General features: G+C 49.0%; 1 protein-coding gene across 1 annotated transcript in view; it reads right to left on the bottom strand.

The window, feature by feature from the left end:
• LOC144134046 (uncharacterized) overlaps nt 1-10453 on the bottom strand; it is a 132846-nt gene extending 122393 nt beyond the window's left edge. Inside the window, exon 1 of the mRNA XM_077667044.1 lies at nt 8777-10453. Within this exon, the coding sequence (XP_077523170.1) occupies nt 8777-10451 (1675 nt within the window). The 5' untranslated portion in view covers nt 10452-10453. The remainder of the gene's footprint in view (nt 1-8776) is intronic.
• Nucleotides 10454-24612: the final 14159 nt, after the last annotated feature.

The following is a 24612-nucleotide window of genomic DNA, read 5'->3' as shown; positions in this document are numbered from 1 at the left end:
AGTAATGCATTTCGGGTGGGGTGCTAGTTTCGCGGATTACGAAAACAGCAACATTTATTTACTGTCACACAGAAGACATCGTACGGACGATATTTTTCGAAATTTTAAATTTAAATTTTCGAAATGTACTTTTATTACGGTCGACAAATACAGCTCAAAAAGCTTGAAGAAGGGGTTTTAATCCCACTGTTATCCCCGAAAACGAGCTTTCGAAGAGCTTAGTATCTTTTCCACCTGAAGGCTAAGATTTTAAAATTCTTGAGAATTATATTTCATCATTGAAGCACTTAATAGGTCCTGCATATTTTTCACATCGAGTTAAACTTGTCGTGCAAGTGACAAAAAATAATCAAAATCTTCAATTTTGATGTAACGGTTATTCAAAATGATTACAATGAAACAAGTCCCGTTTTTGTATGGCGGTCTGAGCAGTGGAGTAAACAATCACCTAAATATGTTTATTATGTCAAGGCTTAGTAAAGGTGGTGCTCGAAAAGCACTATTATTTATTTATTTACAGAAGACTGCTGGCTTTATTGCAAAGCCTTAAGCAGGAGTGGGTGTAAAATACACTTTGACAAAAAGAAAATCTCCCTGAGGTACACGCAACTCAGCACACAATACCGAAAAAATGAACGTCGAAAAGAAACAACATTATACAATATTAGACGACGCCTGGCGTCAAAATAAGCACTGGGGGAAAAAAAAGGAAAATGTTGAATGCTGCAAAATTGTTACGAATTCCTAAGCGACTCCGTAACTGACTCCACAGTAGAAGCCTCTACAATATTCGCTTTGAGGACATTCCATTCCCGTACAGTACGGGGGAAGAAAGAATTCTTGTATGTTTCAGTGCGGCATGAGTATTCCTTCACTTTTTAGGAATGGTAGGATCGTGTCGAACGACCCGGGACGAGCTCAATGTACTTGCTGCTGTTAATTGCTGTTAAATTTACACCATTCAATATTTAATGTAAATCACCGTTAGCCTTCTCGTTTGTAATATGCCTCTCGTTGGAAATATTTAGGGCTCCTATTATCTGCTAAATGTTAATCTCACTTTGTCTTTAATAAGCGCAAGAATGTGTTTTCAAATGATGTATATGCATTTTAGGCTCAAATGCTGTTACGGTTTCTAATATAGATCTAGCGTTTTCAGCTATATTTTACTGTATTCGCCAATTTTAATTCTGCCATCTTTCAACCATAATTTTTGTGCTAAGCACTATAGAGGGTTTCCCGAGTGTAAGAGTTCACAAAGCTCACAGCACTAATTATCAATGTGTCGACGCATGACCCGACTAAAAATGATCCAAGCTTTCGAGATTTTTTCTTTTGATTATGCGGGACTTCTTGATATAAACCATTGAAGTTCACTTGATTTCGGGGAGTTATTCAAAGGAGCTGATCAGGAGTTCCTAATAGAAGAAACGATGAAAAAATGGTTGGAAGTCATGAAAATGAGAAATACCATCCCCCATGAAGTCATAACCTCGGTTGTCTGTACGTATCCAACGTCGCGAGCGGCAGCTTGCAGTTTATTTGGCATTAATGAGCGAATACGTTGCCATTTGGCAAATGTGATAAAAAGCATGGTTTGGTTTACGGTTTATTAGGGTTTAATGTCCGAAAGCGCCTCAGGCTATGAAGGACGCCGTAATGAAGGGCTCCTGAAATTTCCACCGCCTGTGGTTCTTTAACGTGCTCTGACACGTGCACAGCACACAGGCCTCCAGAATTTCACCTCCATCGAAGTTCAACCGCCGCTGCCGAGATCGACCACGCGTCTTTCAGGCCAGAAGCCGAGCGCCATAACCACTGATCATCCGCGGCGGCCGCTAAGGGTAGAAAACATGATTAAAACACAAGCTTCGTGTATTCGAGTCCGTTGAGTCTAATCGAATTCTAAAAAGTGTTTCAGCTGTCCTTTATTATATGTGCACTACGTGCGGGTATTGAATGACTCGAGTTTAATTTTAAACAAAGCAGCTACGTTTAGTTATCGCTTTACAGGGAAACGCACTACCTGCCTTCGTCTCAAAACGTTATCTATAGCTCTTTGCTCTCAATGCAAGGACGGGCCTAATCGCATCATCTTTCTTTCCTTAGACTGTATATGGCAACACGTATGTAGAAGACGTACTTAATGTTGTTGATCGGTGTTTGTACTAATACGCGATTCAGGAACGTATTACACATTCAATTCACCAGTCGTCTGTTATAACTCTGTTTTGTTCTCCAGAGCACAGAACTTAAAATAAACTTCAAGGACCACAGTGTCAGTCGGTGTATGCCCAACTTGTGGAAGTATTGTCGATGATAAATGTTATTTTTGTTTATTATTATGTGTACTTGTCACAGTGTCATGGTTATCACACCCTAACACCTGGAATGGGCTTTCTATTCTTGACAGTAAGCCACGAAAGTAAAGGTTAGAAAAAAATTGGGAGAGAGACTCAGGTCTGTTTACATGTGAGAAGGCGTAAGCTCGACCGCTCACTTTGTGAACGCACTCGCCGCACGTTGCCGCGTGATACAACCCGATGCCATACAGCTGGTAATTCTACGTCTCTATGACTCTAGGTAGTCGCCGCCCCGACGCTGCCGCACCCGTTCTAATCTGCGTGCTAACTACGTGAGGCAGTATAAGCCGTACCACGTACCCGCGGTTCACCTTAAAGATTTGACGCGATAGCTAAAGGGTTAATGCCGATATGTGCAAACTTTATCTTTCTCTACTTAACATTCATTAATACCTGGGAGTCCTCATACCACTCCTGGCTCAGTGGCGCAGAGGTTAAGCGATGCGCCACTGCTCTAGGATGTCAGGTGCTGCCACCGGCGGAATTTGTGCGATTTTGATTGCACCGAGCAACCTCGCATTTCAAATCAATAATTAACCGTAACCTATCAGTTTTCAAGAGGACGCCGTCTTTTATGGGTGCCATCGAGTGTCATAACACACATACACAGACGGGTTTTCACTCAATGGGGGCAAGTAAGCCTTAGGCCTTAAGAGGGGTAGTTTTTTTTTTTTGGCACAGCTGTATGCGCGAGGTAGAATTGCTTTGGCAGCAACGGTGCCCTCGAAATCGTAGTTGAAAAACGCGCCTTTCAACTAACCGTTTATGCAAGAACAAAGATTGTATAGCGTTCAAGCGTCTAGATGACACTTTTTTTCACGTGTTTTTATTAAAGCAGTCACCACGTTACGCGGGTAACGCTGCTGCGTGTCGAACACTAATGCATATAGCTTCAAATCATCAAATCAAATCATATTTTTATTCTTCAGCAAGTATCTGGATGGTCACATAGGCTAAAAGCGGTACGAGCAGCTTGACAAAGGCCCAGGAAACCATTACATGGCAGCAGCAGACAGAACGAAATAGCAATTAATGAACAATACAGTAGTGGCCGTCAATAAATAGATAGAAATTATACAGCGTATGCATGAGTGCAACACAGCATAAATAAGGCAACAGAATGTTTAGCAATAATGAATGAATGCAAAAAAAGAAAAAGAGTACAGTGATGACAGACATTTTCTCATGCGACATAAGAATAAATACAGATTACATTTTCACAAAGTATATTCGCAGTTGTTTTGGACTAAATCCAGCAGTATCTTTATATTAAGAAAAAATGGCAGATTGTGAGCCAAGGATTGCAGCTTGTAATCAGTTCGAAACTGTGGTAAGGACCAAGTGTCAGTACAACGAGTGTTAACTGTTGGTGCACGATATTCAAGGGAAGCAAGTTGTGTCAAGAAATTACTCATACCTGTGGAAGAAAAGTATGCTATTTGTAACAAACGAAATTCATATATATTATCTACACGGATCATATTGAATGATGCTATTGTGGAATTAACACTTTATGTTGGTTCGGTGTTTGCGATAAGACGAACAATTTTCCTCTGCAAAACGAGAAGCTTGATATTGTCGCCGACAAATGTAGGGCGGCACGAAAAGGGACTTTTTTTAATCCGAAGGCCAGAAACCCAGCAGCGCGCGTTCGAACGGGAACGACCTCTTCTTCGCTCCCACACGAGCCCAGTAATGCCGCTCGGCCGCATGGCGGCGCTCGCAGAATGTGAGCAGTGTGGCATTGCCCCCCTCCTTTCAAGAGGCATCGCCTCGATGCCTCCGGCAAGGGGGATAAATAGTGTGGAGACACCGAAAGTGCGATGGCGTGTGGTGGCAGCACTGAATGTGAACTCCGGGAGGGGCTAACGGGCGTAATACGGTTTCATGCGGGACACGTGGACGACTTCAGACTTGGGCGGGCAACTCCGGACAACTCCTTGCGGGTACACTTCATAGTTCACATCGCTGAGTTGACGTAGCACCTCGTAGGGGCCGAAGTAGCGCCGCAGAAGCTTTTCAGAGCGACCGCGCACACGTATAGGGCTCCATACTGTTAGATGCGGGGCTCCCACCCCATAGCAGGCCACCGGTGTTGGGGGATTACGCTTCGATCCCACCGCTACCACCAGTTGTTAGGTGTGGGGCTCCGACCCCGTAGCAGGCCACCGGTGTTGGGGGATTGCGCTTCGATCCCACCGCTGCCACCAGTTGTTAGATGCGGGCCCCTGGTTCGCCTGTGCCGTCTCTCGCCAAGGTCGGTGTCCCCGGGTTCCGGATCGGGAGACTGCTGTAGTGGGGTTGACGAAGAGATGAGAGGGTCTTCGAGGTGAAGAAGAGACTGAAGGGTTTATTTACATTTATACAAAGATTGAAAGAGTGAATCGGGAGCTGGCGACCACACGCCAGATCGCTGCTTAAATAGGGTCCGCTGTCCCCAGGTCCCTAGTTGGGGAATCTAGTTCATTAAAAATGCGTCGAATCACTGTGATGTAGATCACGTGTCCAGTCTTCCGGGTCCGCCGCCAGCCACACACTCTTGCCACTTCTGGCAGATTAGTGTCCGCGCTGTCCAGGCTTCAGTGATGAATAGCCCGAAGGGGGTCCCATTGAGAGCGTCGAAGGTCATTCACCTGCACTTCACAGCGGTAGCGTGGGGGCGAATGGATCCCACCGCAGTTCGCAGAAGCTTTCACGTATGGGTGTGGGAAAGCACAGTCTAAGTGGAAGTTGTTTTCGAAGCACGAAGATTCCGGAGACGTTGCCTTAGCCAAACCCGGCCGCATTTGTCACGGCTGATTTGCAGTTCCGCCGCTCAACGGCTCCCCCGTCGTCCCCTCCGGGAGAAAAATGTCCCGGGTGGGTCCGGCGTTGAGAACAAAAGACAGGTTCACTAAAGCCGTTCTCAGACAGCGGGGAGCCGTTTCACCCCGTAAACAGCAGGGGGGGCGGGGGGGGAAGGACCCTTGTAGACGCCACCACCTGCACTCGTAGCGCTGCAACCACATCGACGGCCCTTTGAAGCCTCGGTAGATTGATGATTCCCAGTGGCTTTAATATTCTTGGCATGTTGGCGTCTCCAAACGTAACAGCTCCTCCGCGGCCAGGACAATCTCGATCGGCCAGTGGTCACAATCACTGGTCGAGGAGAAATGACTTGAGTTGTAGCGTGGGAGGCCCTTCTTCATCTTGTCTGCAAGCACAGAGTAGAGTCCTAAACCTCGGACAACGGAGGCATTAGTCGAAATCAGCCACTCAACATGGCGCCACTCCCCAGGCAGTGCACGAAATTCACCCGAGAGCCGCCAGGCTGTTATGCAATACTACTGCATTGTCAATGTAAACGTAAGCACAAAGTTTTGTAGCTGACAGCAATAATCTCGGCTACTAAGAACAGCTTCCATGTCTGCCAAATTCGCTGCCAAAGCCCGATTCGCCGAACAAGGCTTGAAAAGAGGTGGCAAATTTGGAAGCAAAAGAAAAAGGATAATAGGACACCACGCCAAAACAAAGCTAACTAGTGCCTAAAAAAATACGAAAAGGCACCAAATTGCCACCGAACGGATACCTCAATTATGGGAATAACCTGCTCAATCCGTCGGCATTTCCATGACATTTGCCCTTTTTGTATCGCACAGAAAAGTTATATTGCTGGAGGGCTAGACTCCATCGTAGCAAGCGGCCATTCTTGGGCGACATTTGACGCAGCCATGTAAGCGGACAATGATCTGTCTCGAAAGTAAATTTCGCCCCGTAAACATAAAAGGCTAGCTTCTGTGCGGCCCAAACCAGACACGCGCATTCCTTTTCCGAAGCGCTGTAGGCTTCTTCCCTTACGGTTAACTTCCTGCTGGCATAAAGGATAGGGTGCTCCTCATTGTCGTCTCCGACTTGGCTTAATACGACCCCCATACCCCGGTCGCTGGCGTCACACTGGACCACGAATTCCTTGCTGTAGTCCGGCGCGCGTAACACGGGCCGCGAAACCAGCACGCTCTTCAAGCTCTGAAACGAAATTTCTTTTGCTGCGTTCCAGATAACGCTATTCGGCTTTTCTTTGCGAAGCGCATCGGTCAAAGGACTTGCTAGCTGTGAATAGTTGGGTATGTACCTTTGGTAGTATCCCACAAGACCGAGAAATGAACGTACATCCGTCTTAGTTCGGGGCTGCGGGAATTCAGCGATAGGGGCTATCTTGAGGTCTGATGGTCTCCTCGTCCCTCTACCGACAACATGACCAAGATAGGTGACATGTGAGCAGCCAAAACTACATTTTTCGGCCTTAATGGTTAGCCCAGCGTCCCTCAAACTCGTCAGTACCCTCCTGAGATGGGAAACATGGTCTTCCCAAGAGTTAGAAAAAATGGCCACATCGTCAAGGTAAGGCAGCGCGAAATCCTGCATGTCCTTGAGGATGATGTCCATTAGCTTTGAAAAGCTAAAAGGTGCATTCTTTAGCCCAAAACTGAGCACCAAAGGTCGGAATACCCCCAGGGGAGAAATAAATGCTGCATACCGACTCGCGCTTTCCGAGAGGGGGACTTGCCAGTACCCTCTCACTAGGTCAAGGGTGGAGATGTACTGTACCGCGCTAACTGTCTCGATCCTTTCTTCGATGTTCGGTATTGGGTACAGCTGGTCCTTCGTTATGGTATTCAGCTTCCTGTAGTCCACGCAAGGTCGCGGATCTTTGCCTGGTGCCTCCACGAGTATCAGCGGGGAGGTGTAGTCGCTCTCTGCTGGCTCTATCACGCCAAGTTCCAGCATGCGCTTTATCTCCGCCTCAATTATTTCTTTCGGCCTTGGAGAAACTCTGTAGGCTTTCGATCTTACTGGATCGGTCGAAGTTAGCTCTATCTCATGCGTGATGAGATTTGTCTTCCCCGGCCGGTCGCTAAAACTCTCCCGGAATTCGCACAGCAGTTGCCTCAATTCTTGGAGTTGCTTTTGTTCTAGATCCATGGTGCTCGCGGATCGGGACACGATTTCCTCTATGCCGTTGGTAGCATTTTCTTTCATGCTGCCTTTCCACTCAGGGTTTTCGGTTTGTAGCTCTTCGGGGATATTTACGGCCATGTTTACAACCCCGCTCCTTTCTACATAGGGCTTCATTAAATTGCAGTGATAGATCTTTATCTGCTGTCCTCTCCCTGGCATTTTCAAAGTGTAGTTGGTTTCTGAAATCTGATCCAAAACTTCCACTGGCCCGTCCCAGTGAACTTCCGTCTTATTTTTGCGCGCGGACCTGAGAATAAGCACACGATCCCCCGCCTTGAAGGTTCTCAGTCTAGCATTCTTGTCGTAGTACTTCTTCGCCGTGTCCTGAGCCGTTTTGAGATTTCGATCCACTAGTTCTCGTGTGGCACTCAGGCGGTTTAGTAACTGCAACATATACTCCACTACTGACTGACTCTCTCCTGTACCCTCCCACATTTCTCTAAGCATCCTAAGCGGGGAACGAAGAGCCCTTCCGTACACTAGTTCTGCAGGAGTGAAGCCCGTCGCTTTGTGCGGTACTGTTCTCAGGGCGAACAGCGTTGCCGGGAGGCAACTTTCCCAATCGTCTTGGTGCTCATAGCAGGAAGCACGTAGCACTCTTTTGAGCACTGAGTGCCACTTCTCGACGCTGTTCGATTGAGGGTGGTAAACGGAGCTATGAATCAACCTCACCCCACACCTCTGTAAGAACGTGGTTGTGAGTGCGCTCGTGAAAACTGCCCCCTGATCAGCCTGAATTTCTGCCGGAAAGCCAATTCGAGCGAAAACGGACAGGAGACCGTCCACTATCTCTGCCGAGCTAAGCTCCTTTAGCGGCACCGCCTCCGGGAACTTGGTAGCAGGGCATATCATAGTGAGTACGTACTTATAGCCTGACTTAGTTCTGGGTAGTGGCCCGACGGTGTCAATGACCAGACGTCGAAAAGGCTCCGAGATAAGCGGCACCAGCTTTAGCGGGGCCTTCCATCTTTCTCCTGGTTTTCCGGTGCGCTGACATGCGTCGCATGACTGCACGTAGCGTTCAGCCTCTCGGAAACATCCCGGCCAGTAGTATTCCCCAAGCAGCCTTTCCTTCGTTTTGTTCACACCTAAGTGCCCTGACCAACTGTTTCCGTGACAGAGGCCTAAAAGGTCAGAGCGGTACTTTTCAGGCACGACCAGCTGATCAAGCGTCTTCCCCTTTTTGTCCCTGTAATGGCGATACAGCAATCCGCCTTTGTGGTGCAATGTCACGTTACGCCTAGCAATACCCTCCTTGGCTATGAAGTGTAACTTTGACAAGCTAGGGTCTCTTTCCTGTTCTGTGATTAAGGAGTCTCTGTCAACGCGCAACAAGTGATCCATGCACAGGGAGGTGGGCAATAACATGGAGTCAGGACTGCACGCTTCTTGTAGGCTGGCATCGATGGGGCTACCTTCGGTAACAGGTTCCTGCTGCTGTTCATGTGCTCGAACTGCATTTTCTTTGCTTGGTTCCGCAATCTCGGGAATTCCCTCCCTCTCACCAGTTGCCTCTGATTCCTGGCTGTACCTAAGCTTGGAAGCAAGCTCGCGTGATTTGGACCTAGTCAGGGCTTTCACTGTCCCCTCAGCCAGCTTCTGACCTCGATCGCAAAGCAGCTGATTTGACTTATTGGAGAATAGATACGGGTACTGCAATGAAACAGCCGACGAGACGGCGGCTTCTGTCACTAGCTCGCCGAACGGGCCGGAAATCACCACCCTTGCCATAGGCAGGCACACACTCTGATTTTCTAGTACCTGTCTTATCCATGCTACTTCCCCAGTAAAGTCTTCCTCCTTGACATATGAGGGGTGAACAATGTCCATTGTTGCCCCGCTGTCCCGAAGGACCCTGCACAATTTTCCATTTACTTGGAGTTCGTGAATATATGGACGCAGAAGTTCCAAATTCTCATCACTATCGTTGGCATATGAGAAAACTAATCGCGTCTTCGTACACCTTGCTGCAATATGTCCAGTTTCCTGACAGTTGAAACAACGGAACGGCTTCCTGGCCTCGAACTCCTTCGTCAATGCTTTCTGAGCTCCGGCCTGCTTGGCACGATCCTCAGTTTTTTCTGGGGCCTGTTTAGTGCCCTCAACTGTCTCGCGATTCCTAAATTGCGATCGATTTTTGGGAATGAAACGCTTCCTTAAACCGAACGCTTTCTTTTCAGACTCGCTTGACTCGGAACTCAGCTTTCTCCGTGTTGCATATTCGTCCGCTAGTTCTGCAGCTTTCTCCACTGTGCCCACATTTTCTCTGTCTTGCACCCATAACTTAATGGCCTCAGGGATACTGTTATAGAACTGCTCGAGGCCTACACATTCGACAACCTTATCTTTGGTGTCATATGCCTCCGCGCCCTTCAACCACTCTGTAAGGTTGGCCTTCAAACTGAATGCGAATTCTGCATAGCTCTCGCTGCTTCTCTTGCTGGCACCTCTGAACCGCTGTCGGAATTCTTCTGCCGAAAGTCGGTACTTTCTTAGTAAACTCGCTTTCACCTTCTCGTAGTCATCGGCATCTTTCGCGTCAAGCCTCGCGACTATAGTGGCCGCCTCACAGGGTAACACCATTAGTAGCTTTTGTGGCCAGGTCTCCTTTGCGTAACCCCGTTTCTCACACGTCCTCTCGAAATTCACGAGGTAATAACCAAGATCCTCGCCAATTTTATACGGCTGCATCAATCTGTCCATAGGAAACGATTCGGCCTGACTCACTCTCTCTGGAGTCATGCCTCTCGAACTCTCACATTCCAGTTTCTTTTGGTCATTCGCAAGCTGCAACCTTCTGAGCTCCCGTTCCTCTCGCTCGGCCGCTAGCCGTTGGCGCTCATTTTCCTCATTCTTTCGCTCAGTTTCCTCTCTCTTTCGCTCCCGCTCATCTTCCTCTTTCTTTCGCTCATCTTCCTTTTTCTTTCGCTCAGTTTTGAGGAGTTCCCATGTATCACTAACTGTTTCTTCATTGGCGGTTTCCAAGAGCAATGTGCAAATGTGTGACTTTTTCATCTTCTCCTCTACATCTACACCCAACTCTTCACACAATGACAGCAAATCTGACCTTAGCAACTTCATTAGATCCATGTTTGCTGCTCTGAGCCTTGACTTTGCTGACCAACTGTTGACGTGAGCTACACGCAATCAGACTCACTGATCAACTTCCCTCGATTCCCAGCAGTTCAATGTATTAACCCAAACAATTGAAGCCTGGCGAATCTCAAGCAAAGTTCAAGCACTCACCCATGGAAGCAACACCACACCGCATGGTCGATCCAACCGCTGCCAACCAGTTGTTAGATGCGGGGCTCCCACCCCATAGCAGGCCACCGGTGTTGGGGGATTACGCTTCGATCCCACAGCTGCCACCAGTTGTTAGGTGTGGGGCTCCGACCCCGTAGCAGGCCACCGGTGTTGGGGGATTGCGCTTCGATCCCACCGCTGCCACCAGTTGTTAGATGCGGGCCCCTGGTTCGCCTGTGCCGTCTCTCGCCAAGGTCGGTGTCCCCGGGTTCCGGATCGGGAGACTGCTGTAGTGGGGTTGACGAAGAGATGAGAGGGTCTTCGAGGTGAAGAAGAGACTGAAGGGTTTATTTACATTTATACAAAGATTGAAAGAGTGAATCGGGAGCTGGCGAACACACGCCAGATCGCTGCTTATATAGGGTCCGCTGTCCCCAGGTCCCTAGTTGGGGAATCTAGTTCATTAAAAATGCGTCGAATCACTGTGATGTAGATCACGTGTCCAGTCTTCCGGGTCCGCCGCCAGCCACACACTCTTGCCACTTCTGGCAGATTAGTGTCCGCGCTGTCCAGGCTTCAGTGATGAATAGCCCGAAGGGGGTCCCATTGAGAGCGTCGAAGGTCATTCACCTGCACTTCACAGCGGTAGCGTGGGGGCGAATGGATCCCACCGCAGTTCGCAGAAGCTTTCACGTATGGGTGTGGGAAAGCACAGTCTAAGTCGAAGTTGTTTTCGAAGCACGAAGATTCCGGAGACGTTGGCTTAGCCAAACCCGGCCGCATTTGTCACGGCTGATTTGCAGTTCCGCTGCTCAACGGCTCCCCCGTCGTCCCCTCCGGGAGAAAAATGTCCCGGGTGGGTCCGGCGTTGAGAACAAAAGACAGGTTCACTAAAGCCGTTCTCAGACAGCGGGGAGCCGTTTCACCCCGTAAACAGCAGGGGGGGGGGGGAGGACCCTTGTAGACGCCACCACCTGCACTCGTAGCGCTGCAACCACATCGACGGCCCTTTGAAGCCTCGGTAGATTGATGATTCCCAGTGGCTTTAATATTCTTGGCATGTTGGCGTCTCCAAACGTAACAATACCCAGACGTGCTCGCCGGGTTGGTAAATCACCTCCCTGTGGCGGAGGTTGTAACGCCGGGCGTCAGTTGTCTGCTGGTGGCGAATGCGTTGTCGAGCAAGGTGGCGAGCGGCTTCTGCATCGCGAACGAATTGGTCAGCGCCTGGTACAGACGAAGGGGTACAATCCGGGAGCAGCATGGCGTCAATCATGGTCAGGGCATCTCGGCCATACACCAAACGGAAGAGGGTGAAGCGCGTCGTTTCTTGGAGGGCGGTGTTGTACGCAAACGTGATGTAGGGGAGTATTTCGTCCCAGTTGCGATGGTCAGCGTCGACATACATAGACATCATATCTGTGATGGTCTTGTTCAGCCTCTCAGTAAGTCCATTCGTTTGAGGATGGTAAGCAGTCGCTTTTCTATGACTGGTGCCACTAAGACGGAGGACCTCGTGTTTAAGAGCCGACGTAAACGCAGTTCCCCGGTTAGTTAATACAACCACGGGGGCGCCGTGGCGAAGCACGATGTGGTGAACAAAGAACTGTGCAATTTTTTTATTTGAAGTATATTTGACATCGATTTGTCACAGGTGACGGGACAAAAGGGAATTCATTTTTTGCCTGACGTGGCCCCGTCACCCGTTACATTGCTCAGGGGGGTGGCAAATTATACAGCAAAATACACAAAGCAAAACAAGAAAAGTAACAACATCGCATACGTACTACATGAATTATATGTAAGGATCAATGAGTTACACATAATTAACACAAATGCAATGAAAAATGAAGGAAACAACAACACATAGCTAAAATGTCTCTAGGACAAAACAAAAAAATTGACATAGCAAACAATGAGATACACAGAATTAACATACATGCAAGGGGAGAAATAGCACCCAAACCAAAAACAATGAAAACCGCATCGCATGTCTCCTACGTCTTTAGGACAACAAAACCAAAAATAGCGAACCTGGACATACACCCAGCGAATAAAAAAAAATAGAAACTGGACACTTTATGGAGGAGACAGGGACAGAAGGTACATTTTAACATTGTTCTTGAAGTTACGGGGGGAAGAGCCTTGGTTTCACAATAGCTGCTTAGGTAGTCCGTGGCAACAACAATATACCGGTTTCCCATGGAGGACACCGGGAATGGGCTCAGTAAGTCCATGTCGAATGGTTGGAATGGGATTTGCGGTGGATCGATTGGCTTCAGAAGGCCGGCCGGTTTTGTCGGTGGTACCTTCCGTCGTTGACACTCACGGCAGGTTCGAACATAGCTTTGGACGACCGCAGCAAGCCGTGGCCAGTAGTACTTGTGGCGGAGGTGTCCCAATGTTCTGGAAAAACCGAGGTGGCCAGAAAAATGGTCGTCGTGGCATGCAGCGAGAACTTCCTTACGAAGCACGGTTGGGACAACGAGGAGATACGCAGTGTCGGTCAGACCGTAGTTTTTCTTGTAGAGGACTCCATCTATTAAGCAAAACGACGAAAGTCCGCGCGAGAAGAGTCTGGGCGGAGACGGAGCGGTTCCTTCGAGGTACTCGATTAGAGGCAGCAGTTCGCAGTCGGCCCTCTGGTGGTGGGCAAGGTCGGATGTGGTGACAGCGCCGAGGAAAGCAGAATCGTCGTCGGACTCATCTGGTGGGCACGGAAGAGGAGCTCGGGGGAGACAGTCTGCATCGCTATGTTGCCGACCCGACTTATACACGATGGTGACGTCGAACTCTTGCAACCGAAGGCTCCACCGTGCAAGTCGCCCCGATGGATCTTTGAGGTTCGCAAGCCAGCACAAGGAGTGATGATCGCTTACGACTCCAAACGGGCGGCTGTACAGGTATGGACGAAATTTTGTGATTGCCCACACAACAGCGAGACACTCCTTTTCCGTTGTGGAATAATTCACTTCGGAACGGGACAAAGTGCGACTTGCGTATGCGATCACGCGTTCCACACCGTCTTGCCACTGCACAATCACCGCACCGAAGCCCACATTGCTGGCATCTGTGTGCAGTTCCGTGTCGGCCTGCTCGTCGAAGTGGGCAAGGATAGGCGTAGATTGGAGGCGAGCCTTAAGCTCTATGAAAGCTTTTTCCTGATCTTGGCCCCAGAAAAAGGGTTCGGAGTCTTTTGTCAGGCGAGTCAGCGGCTCTGCGAGCTCGGAGAAGTTTTGAACGAACCTCCGATAATAGGCGCAAAGCCCCAGGAAACGCCGCAAGTTTCGTTTATCTGTTGGCTGGGGAAATGCAGCAACGGCGGCGGTCTTTTCTGGGTCGGGGCTAACGCCCTGAGCGCTCACAATGTGGCCAAAAAACTTGAGCTCCCGAAATGCGAAGTGACTCTTTTCAGGCTTGAGAGACAGACCCGCAGAACGAATTGCTTCGAAGACGGCACGCAAACGTTTCAGGTGCTCCTCGAACGTGTCGGAGAAAATCACGACGTCGTCGAGATAGACAAGGCAGGACTGCCACTTCAGGTCAGTTAGTACGGTGTCCATCATACGTTGGAACGTCGCAGGGGCTGAACACAAGCCGAAAGGAAGCACCTTAAATTCGTACAGTCCGTCAGGAGTAACGAAGGCGGTCTTTTATCGGTCACGTTCGTCGACCTCGATTTGCCAATAACCGCTACGAAGGTCGAGTGACGAAAAGTAGGTAGCATGGCGGAGGCGGTCTAATGAGTCATCAATGCGTGGCAGTGGATAGACATCTTTTTTGGTAACGTTATTGAGACGTCTATAATCTACACAGAACCGTAGGCTGCCGTCCTTCTTTGCGACGAGAACAACAGGTGACGCCCAAAGGCTCGTCGATGGTTGAATGACGTCGTCGTGGAGCATTTCGGCAACTTGGCGGCGGATAGCATCGCGCTCCTTCGACGAAACACGATAAGGACGCTGACATAGCGGTCTCTGGTCACTGTCGACGATAATACGGTGCTTAGCTATTGGCGTCTGGCGAACCTTGGATGTTGATGCAAAACAGTCGCGGAAAGAGTCAATAAGGCTTTCCACGCGGCGTTTCTGATTGGTCACAAGGTCAGGGTTCACGTCGGTCCTAATGGCTGTTGCAGTGTCCTGTTCAGCTATTTCGGGGGCCGTTGTTGATAAGGCACATTGGCCGGCATGCTCGCCAAGTTCATCAAAATGGGCAATCACCGTGTTTCTCGTCAAATGTTGGGGTTCACAACTAAAGTTGGTCACTAAGAGCGTGGTACGCGCGTGAACAAGGTCGACAAGGGCGCGAGCAACGCAAACTTGCCGAGACAGTAGAAGCGACATATTCGCTTCGGCAATGCCCCGAGTACCGGAGCTGGTATCACACTGGACTGTGACAAACTTGCTTGATCTCGGCGGTATCGTTGTCTGGTCATCAGAGATGCGTAATGGTACTCTGTGCGGCTCGGGGTCGGTATCAACGGCTCGCTGTGTCGAAAACGATACCAATTGCTTGTGCAGGTTGATGGCCGCCCCATACTCTTTAAGGAAGTCCATGCCGATAATCAGTTCTTTAGAGCACTCTCGTAGCACGGCGAAGGAGCCAGTGAAAGTTGCACCGCGGATGTTTATACGGCTGGTGCAGACGCCAACCGGCGTTACCCCATGGCAACCAGCTGTGCGTATCTGCGGCCAATGCCAAGGTGTTAGAACCTTTCCGAGGGTTGCGGCTAGGTTACTACTCATGACAGAAAAGTCGGCTCCGGTATCGACGAGTGCAGATACGTCATAGCCATCGGCGGCAACAATAATTTCGGCGGCGGCAACAATTGTTTGACAATTTGTCGGCGACGTTTTTGGTGCCGTCATCGATGGGGTCGTCGCTGAGGTCGTCGGTGAGGTCAGCGGTGGGATCGTCTTTAAGGTCGGCGGGTGGGGTCGTCGCATAAAATCGTCAGATGGAGGCTGTTCACTGTGTGCGGCAGCGGCGGTCCTACCCCCAGAGGACGCCGTCTTCAATTTTCCCGGCGGGGAGACGTGCCTCTGAATTGGCGAGATGATGGTGCATGACTGGGTGGAGGAACTCGTCTTGGAGACGGCGACCTAGACTGGCGTCGTGGAGGCGTTGAGGGCAGCACATTATCGGCCAGGTACTGCTCAATGTCTCGCGGTCTCTCACCATAGCGCGGTCGAGGTGCGCTCGGTGAAAATCCTCTTAATCCCATCCGCCGGTAGGGGCAGTTGCGGAGGATATGACCGGGCTCCCCGCAGTGATAGCATAGTGGCCGGTTGTTGGGTGTGCGCCACACGTCAGCTTTTCGAACAGGGCGTGGGTCACGCAGCTCGGCGGAGGGAAAGTACCCCTGCGTTTGTTCGGCAGCAGGGCGGAACGCATGTGGAACTGGCGCAGGTCTCCGCAAAGCTTCACTGTAGCTCATGATGTACGGCTCGGGCTGCGGTGTCCGTAGGGCTTCGTTGTAGCTGCTGGCGTACGGCTCCGGCTGTGGTGCCGGTGGTGGCTGGACTGCTGGCCGAATTTCCTCGCGGACGGCATCGGCTACAGCTGCAACACTGGCAGGTGGAGCATCTAAGCGGAGGTTGCGCAGTTCTTCGCGAACTACACTCCGCACAAGCTCCCGAAGAGCCTCGTCCCCGGCGACTGGCAGGGACGCACAATAGTTGCTGGCCGCAACACTTCCCGGACGACCGTACTGTGCACTGCGTTCCTGTAAGGAACGTTCTATATGCCTGCGGCTTCATTAGCGAAGTCAGCGACGGTTCTTGGTGGGTAGCATATGAGGCCAGCGAAGAGCTGCTCCTTCACACCACGCATGAGGTGGCGCACCTTGGTAGCCTCTGGCATGGCAGGGTCAGCCCGATTGAAAAGACGTGCCATGTCTTCAATAAACATAGTGACGCTTTCGTTCGCCTGCTGTGACCTGGTGCGAAGGGCGAGTTCGGCATTTTCCTTGCGTGCGTTTCTGCTGAAGGTAGCCAGCAACTGACGGCGGAACGCTTCCCAGTTCGTAAAGGATGCCTCATGGTTCTAGAACCATGTCTTCGCAGAGTCTTGGAACGAGAAATAGACGTTTCTTAGTTTTCGGTCGTCGTCCCACTGGTTAAAAGTGGCCACACGGTCAAAGCTGGACAACCAGTCCTCGACGTCCTCAAACCGATCGCCGTGGAAGGATGGTGGTGAGCGAGGGGTGAGAACTACAACGGGCGGGACAGTGCCGGAAGGCTGGCCTGTCTGACTGCCTGTAGTAGACGTCATGGTACGCACCGGCCTCGTCAGTGGCTGACACTCAGGTTGCAGGCCTCGCAGGTGGCGGCTCGCTTTGTGGACAGGTGTTGTGTCCAAGCGTCGCTGATCAGCGTCAGAGTTGCCCTCGGGGTGAGCGTTCATGGAACGATACCCAGCACCTCCAACAAAATGTCGCCGACAAATGTAGGCCGGCACGAAAAGGGGCTTTTTTTAATCCGAAGGCCAGAAACCCAGCAGCGCGCGTTCGAACGGGAACGTCCTCTTCATCGCTCCCACACGAGCCCAGTAATGCCGCTCGGCCACATGGCGGCGCTCGCAGAATGTGAGCAGTGTGGCAATATTTCTTTTAGTTGTTGTTGCCTATACCAGTGTACAGTAGTTAATATGAGAAAGAAATAGAGCGTAATATATTTGTAGTTTAGCGCTTGTGGCAAGAAATGTGCGGCAGCGTGAGATTACGCCACTAACAGCGGACTGTTTTCTAGAGATATAAACAATATGAGCGCCCCATTTAAGATGGACAGAAAAATACACACCGATAACCTTATGCTCGCTGACTATTTTTATATGCTGGTCTTGAAAAACGAATGAATTCAGCGGAGGAACTGTTTTATTCTGAGCACGAAAAATAAACAATCTAATGCCAGCTTAATCATCCCCAAAAGAGTACAAAGATCTGATACTTCACTTCCGCCTTAAGTGTGTGGCGCGATTGCGTTAAGGCTTTAGCATCCAAATATATGAATTGCTCGTTCTCATTGCTCATTCCCCTGGGAGTCCTCACACCACATTTGGCTCAGTGGTTTAGTGGTTGAGCGACGCGCCAATTCTCCCTGCAATGGAAGGTGCTGCTACGGGTGGGGCTAGTGCGACCCAGTCTGCTCTTTCCGAGCAACAACTCGCGTCCAATCATTAAGTTCCAGCTGTTACTGTTTGCAGTGTGCCCACAGTCCGCGTAGGTTAGTTCTGCAGGCTGTTAGGTTGCTTCTTAGATTATTGTTTGTGTATTTCTCATTGGCGAGTACCGCAATCGCCCGTGAATGTTTTAAATAGCAAGCGACAAAAGCACGAGTGCTGATGAGAGGCAGTTGATGCGCTTCGAACATTGCCTCGTTTTTTTTCTGTTACAGGTCAATGATTATTTGAATGAGATTAGGATACCGCGTTTTAGTTTTACAGAAACATGATGTAACAGATTTACCAAAGAGTCTGCGTTTACAAGTTGCACTCTCCATTTTTCAGCAGTTTATTTTCAGCCCAGCGTGAGTTTCCGAGCGCGCCTGACGCACGTCATAAGTTTATGAGGGCAGAAAGAGAACTCATTGTTTCGCTTTTCATCATGTTTGAATTATTTTTATATAAAACGTATTCCCTCACAATTATAACAATTAACCCGTACGAGTTCATAAGCGGTCGGCGCTCGGTATCGGTTAGGGACTTTTGCGCGTATGAACTATAGCGCACTCCTCTGCTTTGCCTAGCATCAAGTTTTATTTCTTTTTATATATTGTGAATATCCTCACCACTATATTCGTTGACTATGCGGGTTCCGCTACTTCTCAAGCAGGCAGAGCTAATATCTTTTGTTCGCTCCACATATTTAGATATGACTTGCCTGAAAGAAATTAATTTTCCTGCCTACCTACTTTCCTAGCTCATGTATTAGAAAGCGCACAAAACTGGCAAAAGTGGAGACCTCAACCGTGCTTTGAGGTACGTCGCGGTGGCGTCCACTTGCAGAAACTCGTGCCATCGCACAATATTTAGCCCTTAGCAATGCTATATCGGGAACCACTTTTTTAAGGACCTTGATGTTTATTTTGTGGGCCGGCAGCAAAATTGTGCTGCTTGGTGATTTAAACTGATTGCTGGATACGAGTGCAAACGTCCAGGTCTCCGGCGGGAATTTTTCAATGTGGAACGCGCTTGAGTTATGCCACCTTCTCGAGCAGTGGAGGTTAAGCAACGGCATCGAATTCCTAGATAGGCGATTTCACCTGGACACGGCGTCGTGGTTGTTCTTCGAGCCGTCTAGACAGGGCATATATTTCACCCAGCCTTGTGGATTGGATTTGTGCTGCTGATGTGCTATTGCTTCTCGGATCCTCAATGTTCATATTCGCCTACCGTTCCTTTGCTTAATTGCCCGCTGTCTCTATTTCATTTTTGTCCTCGAGGAGACCAGGGCGTTTATACATCCACAACTTGCACGACGACAGGACGAGGGAAGGGCTTCCGCGGGTGCTGCAGACTCCGATTGATGCTGCGGTGACTCGCAAATGTGATACACTGAATGAGCAGTGGCTTGATTATTGCGGAGCCTCTCGTCATGTATTATGTTCTCGGATGTTGGATGAGGTGCGCATGATGACGGCCAAACTTGGCATTGCGCAGCGCATGTCACGCCTTTCATCGGTCATATGAGCCTTGAGACAGGGACATCCCGGTGTACCCACATTTTTCGCCAGTCAAAATGCCCCTGCGTCTCACCACCACGGTGAAGTGAGTAATTGAAAAAAGAAACATTTATTCATCGGCCAAGAGGGTGGTAATATTGGGTAGACATTCATCCCAATGCCCGTCAGTTGATGTCTATCGGCGGTCCTTTTGGGTCGCTCGGTGCCCTTCACTGGCGTGGTCGGGCTTGAGCTGAGCAGCATACCTTCTCACGCTTTCAGTGAGGGAGAAGCCACGAAACCCGAAGGAGGGGGATAGTCCGGGGAGTGCTATAATATGTGATCCAAGGTAGCTAGGTCCCCGCTGAGTTTACAGTGACGACAGATTTGATCGAGGAATATTTTTACAGCTGTTTAACGTCCCAAAGCGACTCAGGCTGTGAGGGATGCCGTAGTAGAGGGCTCCGGATAATTTCAGCCACCTGGGCTTCTTTACCGTGCACGGAAATCTCACAGTACATTGGTCTCCAGCATTTCTTCGCCACCAAATGCGACCGCCGCGACGAGGTTCAAACCTACGTCTTTATGGTCAGCAGCAGATTACCAAAACCACTGAGCAAATGTGGTGGCCGTATTGAATGGGGAATATGTGCGCACGAACCTGCTCGAAGGGATTCGAGTAGTTCTGGAGTCGTAGCCAGATTATTTCGATATTTTGGTGAGGCACGTGTGCCTCGCGTGGCAGTAATACCCAGCGGTTTCGTGAAAAGAAGTCTGAGCCTCGTTGGCTACTTCCCAGTGAGAAATTAGATCCATCTTCCTAGTAGGAGATTCGAATATATTTTAGTGTAAAATCACTTCTAGCCGCACTTCCCGTGTCTCAGTGGCGTGTGTCTGCGTATGTGCATGAAGCCTTGAACAGCGTCTGTAACTGCCTCATTCGGTCAGTGCACACCTCAATCGCGCTGTGACTGGCTGGTGGCGTCTACCTACAAATTGGTGCTTTTCAGTGCATTCCTATCGTGAAAGAAAAGGAGGAGTCATTCCGCTGCGTTCTTCAAGAAGAACAATGTATCAGCAATCGGAAACCTCATTAGCAGGAAAACAGCAATTACCATAATCAACGCAATCAAGCCTAATGAAAGATAATTTCTTCGAAAATACCTCCAGAACGAACACGAATATAACACAAGGCACACAACTTATAAAACAAGGGTAAAATACGAACTAATTACGGCATGCAACAGCAATTATTTGTTATAGCAGATTTTTTAGATTGCCATCTTGCCCTTACGACTTTAGTAAATCAATCACCATCGTTAGCAGTCTTCAGAAAAAATTTGAATGCATACTTGTACTCACGTTAAGATGAATTTGGCTTCTTAAATCCTGTCCGGTTGCTTTGAATGCTTGCATTATATTTACTTGTTTAGCCCTCCAATGCCGCTCTGTGTCGAAGCCTGTATTATGTTTACCGCTTTTTTTCTGTTCTTCAGAGCATGTAACCTATTCATATTTTTTCTCACCCTATGCTGAGGTGTTGTGTGTATTGAGAGACTGACCCTCGTCAGGCATCCATGCATTTCTGTCAGCCTCTTAGACAGACTTGCACTTTTTGTGCCTTATCTGCCTGACATTACGATGCATTCACTAAAAACCAACCGAACGTTTAAACTCCAATGGCGCATAACTGGCTCAATGGGTCCCTGGACACCTCATTCGCGCCTGTGCTAGGCTGTGGTGTACCCCTTCGAAAACCGCTCGTAGCAATGCTAAGCCGCAGCCATTTTTATACAATTTTTAATCATTTGCGGAACATTATGAAGCCAATGCTCTCAGCCTTGGCGAATAAAATTTCTTCAAATGCCCTTTTTTTTGGTCGGCGGCCTTTACATACCCACCACTGTCATGATGCCCTGGCACCCTTGCCACTCCAACCCGGACGATCAGGAACTCGAATTCACTCCGACTTACTCCTTGAAAGACATTGTTTTACTCTATCAATCTGGTCACGGCTTTTGTCCGCACCCGTGCAAAGTTCTCTCAAAGGCGCCGGAGTGGTTCTGCTCCGCCTGTATACTAATACCTTGCTGTGCCCAGCAGCTCTCAAACACTCCAACTATTCTTTCTCGGGTAGCCGTCCACACTGTGCAGAAAAGTCCGGATATCTAGCACATGTGTTGGCCTGCCCCTCCAACCCCACAATCCCCCTCATCCCAACCCAACCCGGCAGGAGTGGGAGGCAACGCTGCTCGGCTCGTGTGACCTACAGGCCCAAAATGCCCTGGTTGAGCGCTCACGTGCAGCGGCCTACGCTAGGGACTCCACCTAGCGTTTGTGAGGACCGGCCCCTTAATAATCGGTCCAATGACACCTTCCTGCACGTAATCTTTTTGGGGCAATAAAAGTCTTTCCCCACCAGCTGACAGCCCCTCCGCCGTCTAGTGCAATCAATTTGGCACTGGACTCCATGAAATGGTGTTCAGCCCCTGGTCCTGAAAGGGTACCGGTGGAGTTTTACATCGGATGGTTCCAATCTTAGAACCCTTCTTTAAGGGCTTAAAATCAATTTTTGAACAGCACCTTTTTCCGCAATCTCTCAGAAATGGCCAAATTGACTTGATCCTTAAAAAATATTCTCATCTGCTAACCCTGCTGATGTTTCCCTAACTTTGCCAAAAACCTGATTACATACTATTATCAAAATTAGTGAGGTACATACTATGCATAAGAATACTACTGAAGTGTTTTACATCACTCCTAGGTTCCAGTTTAGTCTTATGATAATTGCTTCTGGGGGAGGCTGCAGTAAAGGGCTCCGGAAATTTCGACCACGTGGGGCTCTATAACCTGCACTAACATCGCATAGTCTATAATGCCGAACTATATCCTCGTATCCTATCAGTCTTTCTTTGTCCGAGTTGTGTGTGTATGAACGGGGATGGGAGGCTGGCCGGAAAGCGAGACCTCAAGCCAGTTCGTTTTCACTTCATTCCCAGCCAATGCCTGGTGCGGGGGGTCCTGAAAAAGAGAATTTGGCCCTGAGTTTGGTTTTCCTGCAAGATTTGCTGTCTCGCATAGATGCTACCGCAGTTATAACTGTCAATTGCGCTCTTGGAGTTACTTATTATTACCTTGGCGTGTTTCGAGGTGGTTGCTAGTCCAATGGATAATTCTTGTGCCGCCGCTGTTGAACAAAAGCTCCCGTGTGCTGTGCGATGTCAGTGCACGTTAAATATCCTCAGATGGCCAAATTATTCCGGAGCCATCCACTACAGCATGTCTTTCTCCAATATTTCGCTCCCACCTTTATTTCTTCTTTACCCCGCGATGCGAGGCATTTACTACACCATTTTCTTTGCTCAAAAACCAATTTTCTGTTTTCTAAGGAAAGAGGCAGTACCATTCTCTGTATTGGTGCAAACCCAAATCCCGCCGTAAGGGTTTGCATAAAGAGAGTGTATAAGAAGACAGGGATAAAGTGCCGTAGTGGAGGGCTCCGGAATAATTTGACACTCCTGAGGATTTTAACTGACACCGCACAGCACAAGGGCGCCCTTTATGACGAAAGAATTGTAGGGCGCATCAGTCAAAATCCTGCAAAGACACAAAGAGGTGGCGTAGTGGGTTGCTCCGAAATAATGTCGACCACCTAGGGAGATTTAACGTGCACTGACATCGCACAGCACACGGGTGCCTTTGTGTTTCGCCTCCGTCCGTTTCGCCTTCTTTAATGTTTGTGCGACCCAAGTTGCTCTTCCTGAACAACCTCTCGCGATCAAACATTGAATTAACAGCCACCTGCCATGGTGGTAAGTTTGCTCACAATCCGGTGGGCAGGTTGTGATGACGAAATAAGGTCACGTGACTTTGGTGGCTCACCTAGGTTGCTTCTCCAGCGGGTGACCGCCTGCGTTACCGTGCGCCAACCTATTATTCGCTCACTACGCCGACGCCGCATTGTCTCTATAAAGAGGCATTTAACGCTCTCGGGTAACATAATTGCAGTAGGAACATAGAGAAGAATTATGAGACTTAATGCTAGTTATGTCTTTGCAACGTTGTTTTATAGTTATGACCAACAGTATTATGTTAAAACACAGCGACATCATAATCCTTAATTTAAACGTTAAACTATAATGTTTCTGATGTGATTTGATAATTTGGAACATTCGCATAAGCGAGAACTGGGGTGGTGTTAGGTGATCTGCATATCTAGTAAACTGCCTGACGATGCCGATCGAAATTGTAAATTTTTTTGGTGTAGCGGAGCCACGCTTCTCGTTGATCATGATCTTTGTAACCAGTAAAGTGCCTCACGGTACCGAAAGAATTTGTAAATCATCTTTTTGGTGCGCCGCAGCCATGCATCACGTTCATCATATTATTTACCTCTTGTAAACTGTCTCACGAAGCGATCGGAATTGTAAATCTTCTTTTTTTCTTCTATTGCGCCTACGCTTTACAATGATCATGATGTTTGCAACCAGTAAAGTGCCTCTCGGTACAGAAAGAAATTGTCAGTCACCTTTTTTGGTGTACCGCCGCCACGCTTAACATTCATCGCGACCTTTATCTCTTTTAAACTGCTTCATGATGCCGATAGAAACTGTCAATGTCCTTTTTTTCTTCGACCACATGTACGCTTTACGATGATCTTAAAGTTTGTAAAGAGTAAGCTGCCTCACGATACCAAAAAGAATTGTCAATCTCTTTTTGTGGTTTACCGCAGCCACGCTTCACGTTCATCATGATCTTTATCACTAAACTTTATTAGTAAACTGCCTTACGATGCCGATCGAAATTGTCAATCTCCTTTTTTTTTTCTACCGCGGCGAAGCTTTACGATGATCATGATGCTTGTAACCAGTAAATTGCCTCACGATACAGAAAAAAATTGTCAATCACCTTTTTTGGTGCACCGCAGCCACGCTCCACGTTGACTAGTTCCGATCGACTTGAAACAAGGATCTCGCATCGTTTTACGGCCTGCAACCGCTACAGCAGCACGTTACAAGTACGTTCCGCCTCGCTTTACTCACGGTGTCTCCGCAGTTTTCTTTAGGCAACGTTACACCGTGGCGCGACCGTGAAACATCAAGATTGGACAAAAACTAATGCACGACACGAAGCACAGAAGCAGGGGTCGCGCATGTTTTTTCCGCTCCGCGAGCGATGAGACAACGCCCCTCTTACAGTCACCACCCTTCACGCTTTTCATCGGTTTGGCGACCCCCTCGCCTCCATTGCTGCGCGCCGCAGACGGCACGCTTCCAAATTTTAGAACACTCCATCCGTACGGGGCTATGGACTTGCTGTGTTATGAGCGCCTCCACCCCTCC

This window comes from Amblyomma americanum, chromosome 5 (genome assembly GCF_052857255.1).
Source record: "Amblyomma americanum isolate KBUSLIRL-KWMA chromosome 5, ASM5285725v1, whole genome shotgun sequence".
NCBI lineage: Eukaryota > Metazoa > Arthropoda > Arachnida > Ixodida > Ixodidae > Amblyomma > Amblyomma americanum.
Note: the sequence above shows the minus strand (reverse complement) of the source record. Positions and strands in the feature narration are given on the sequence as shown.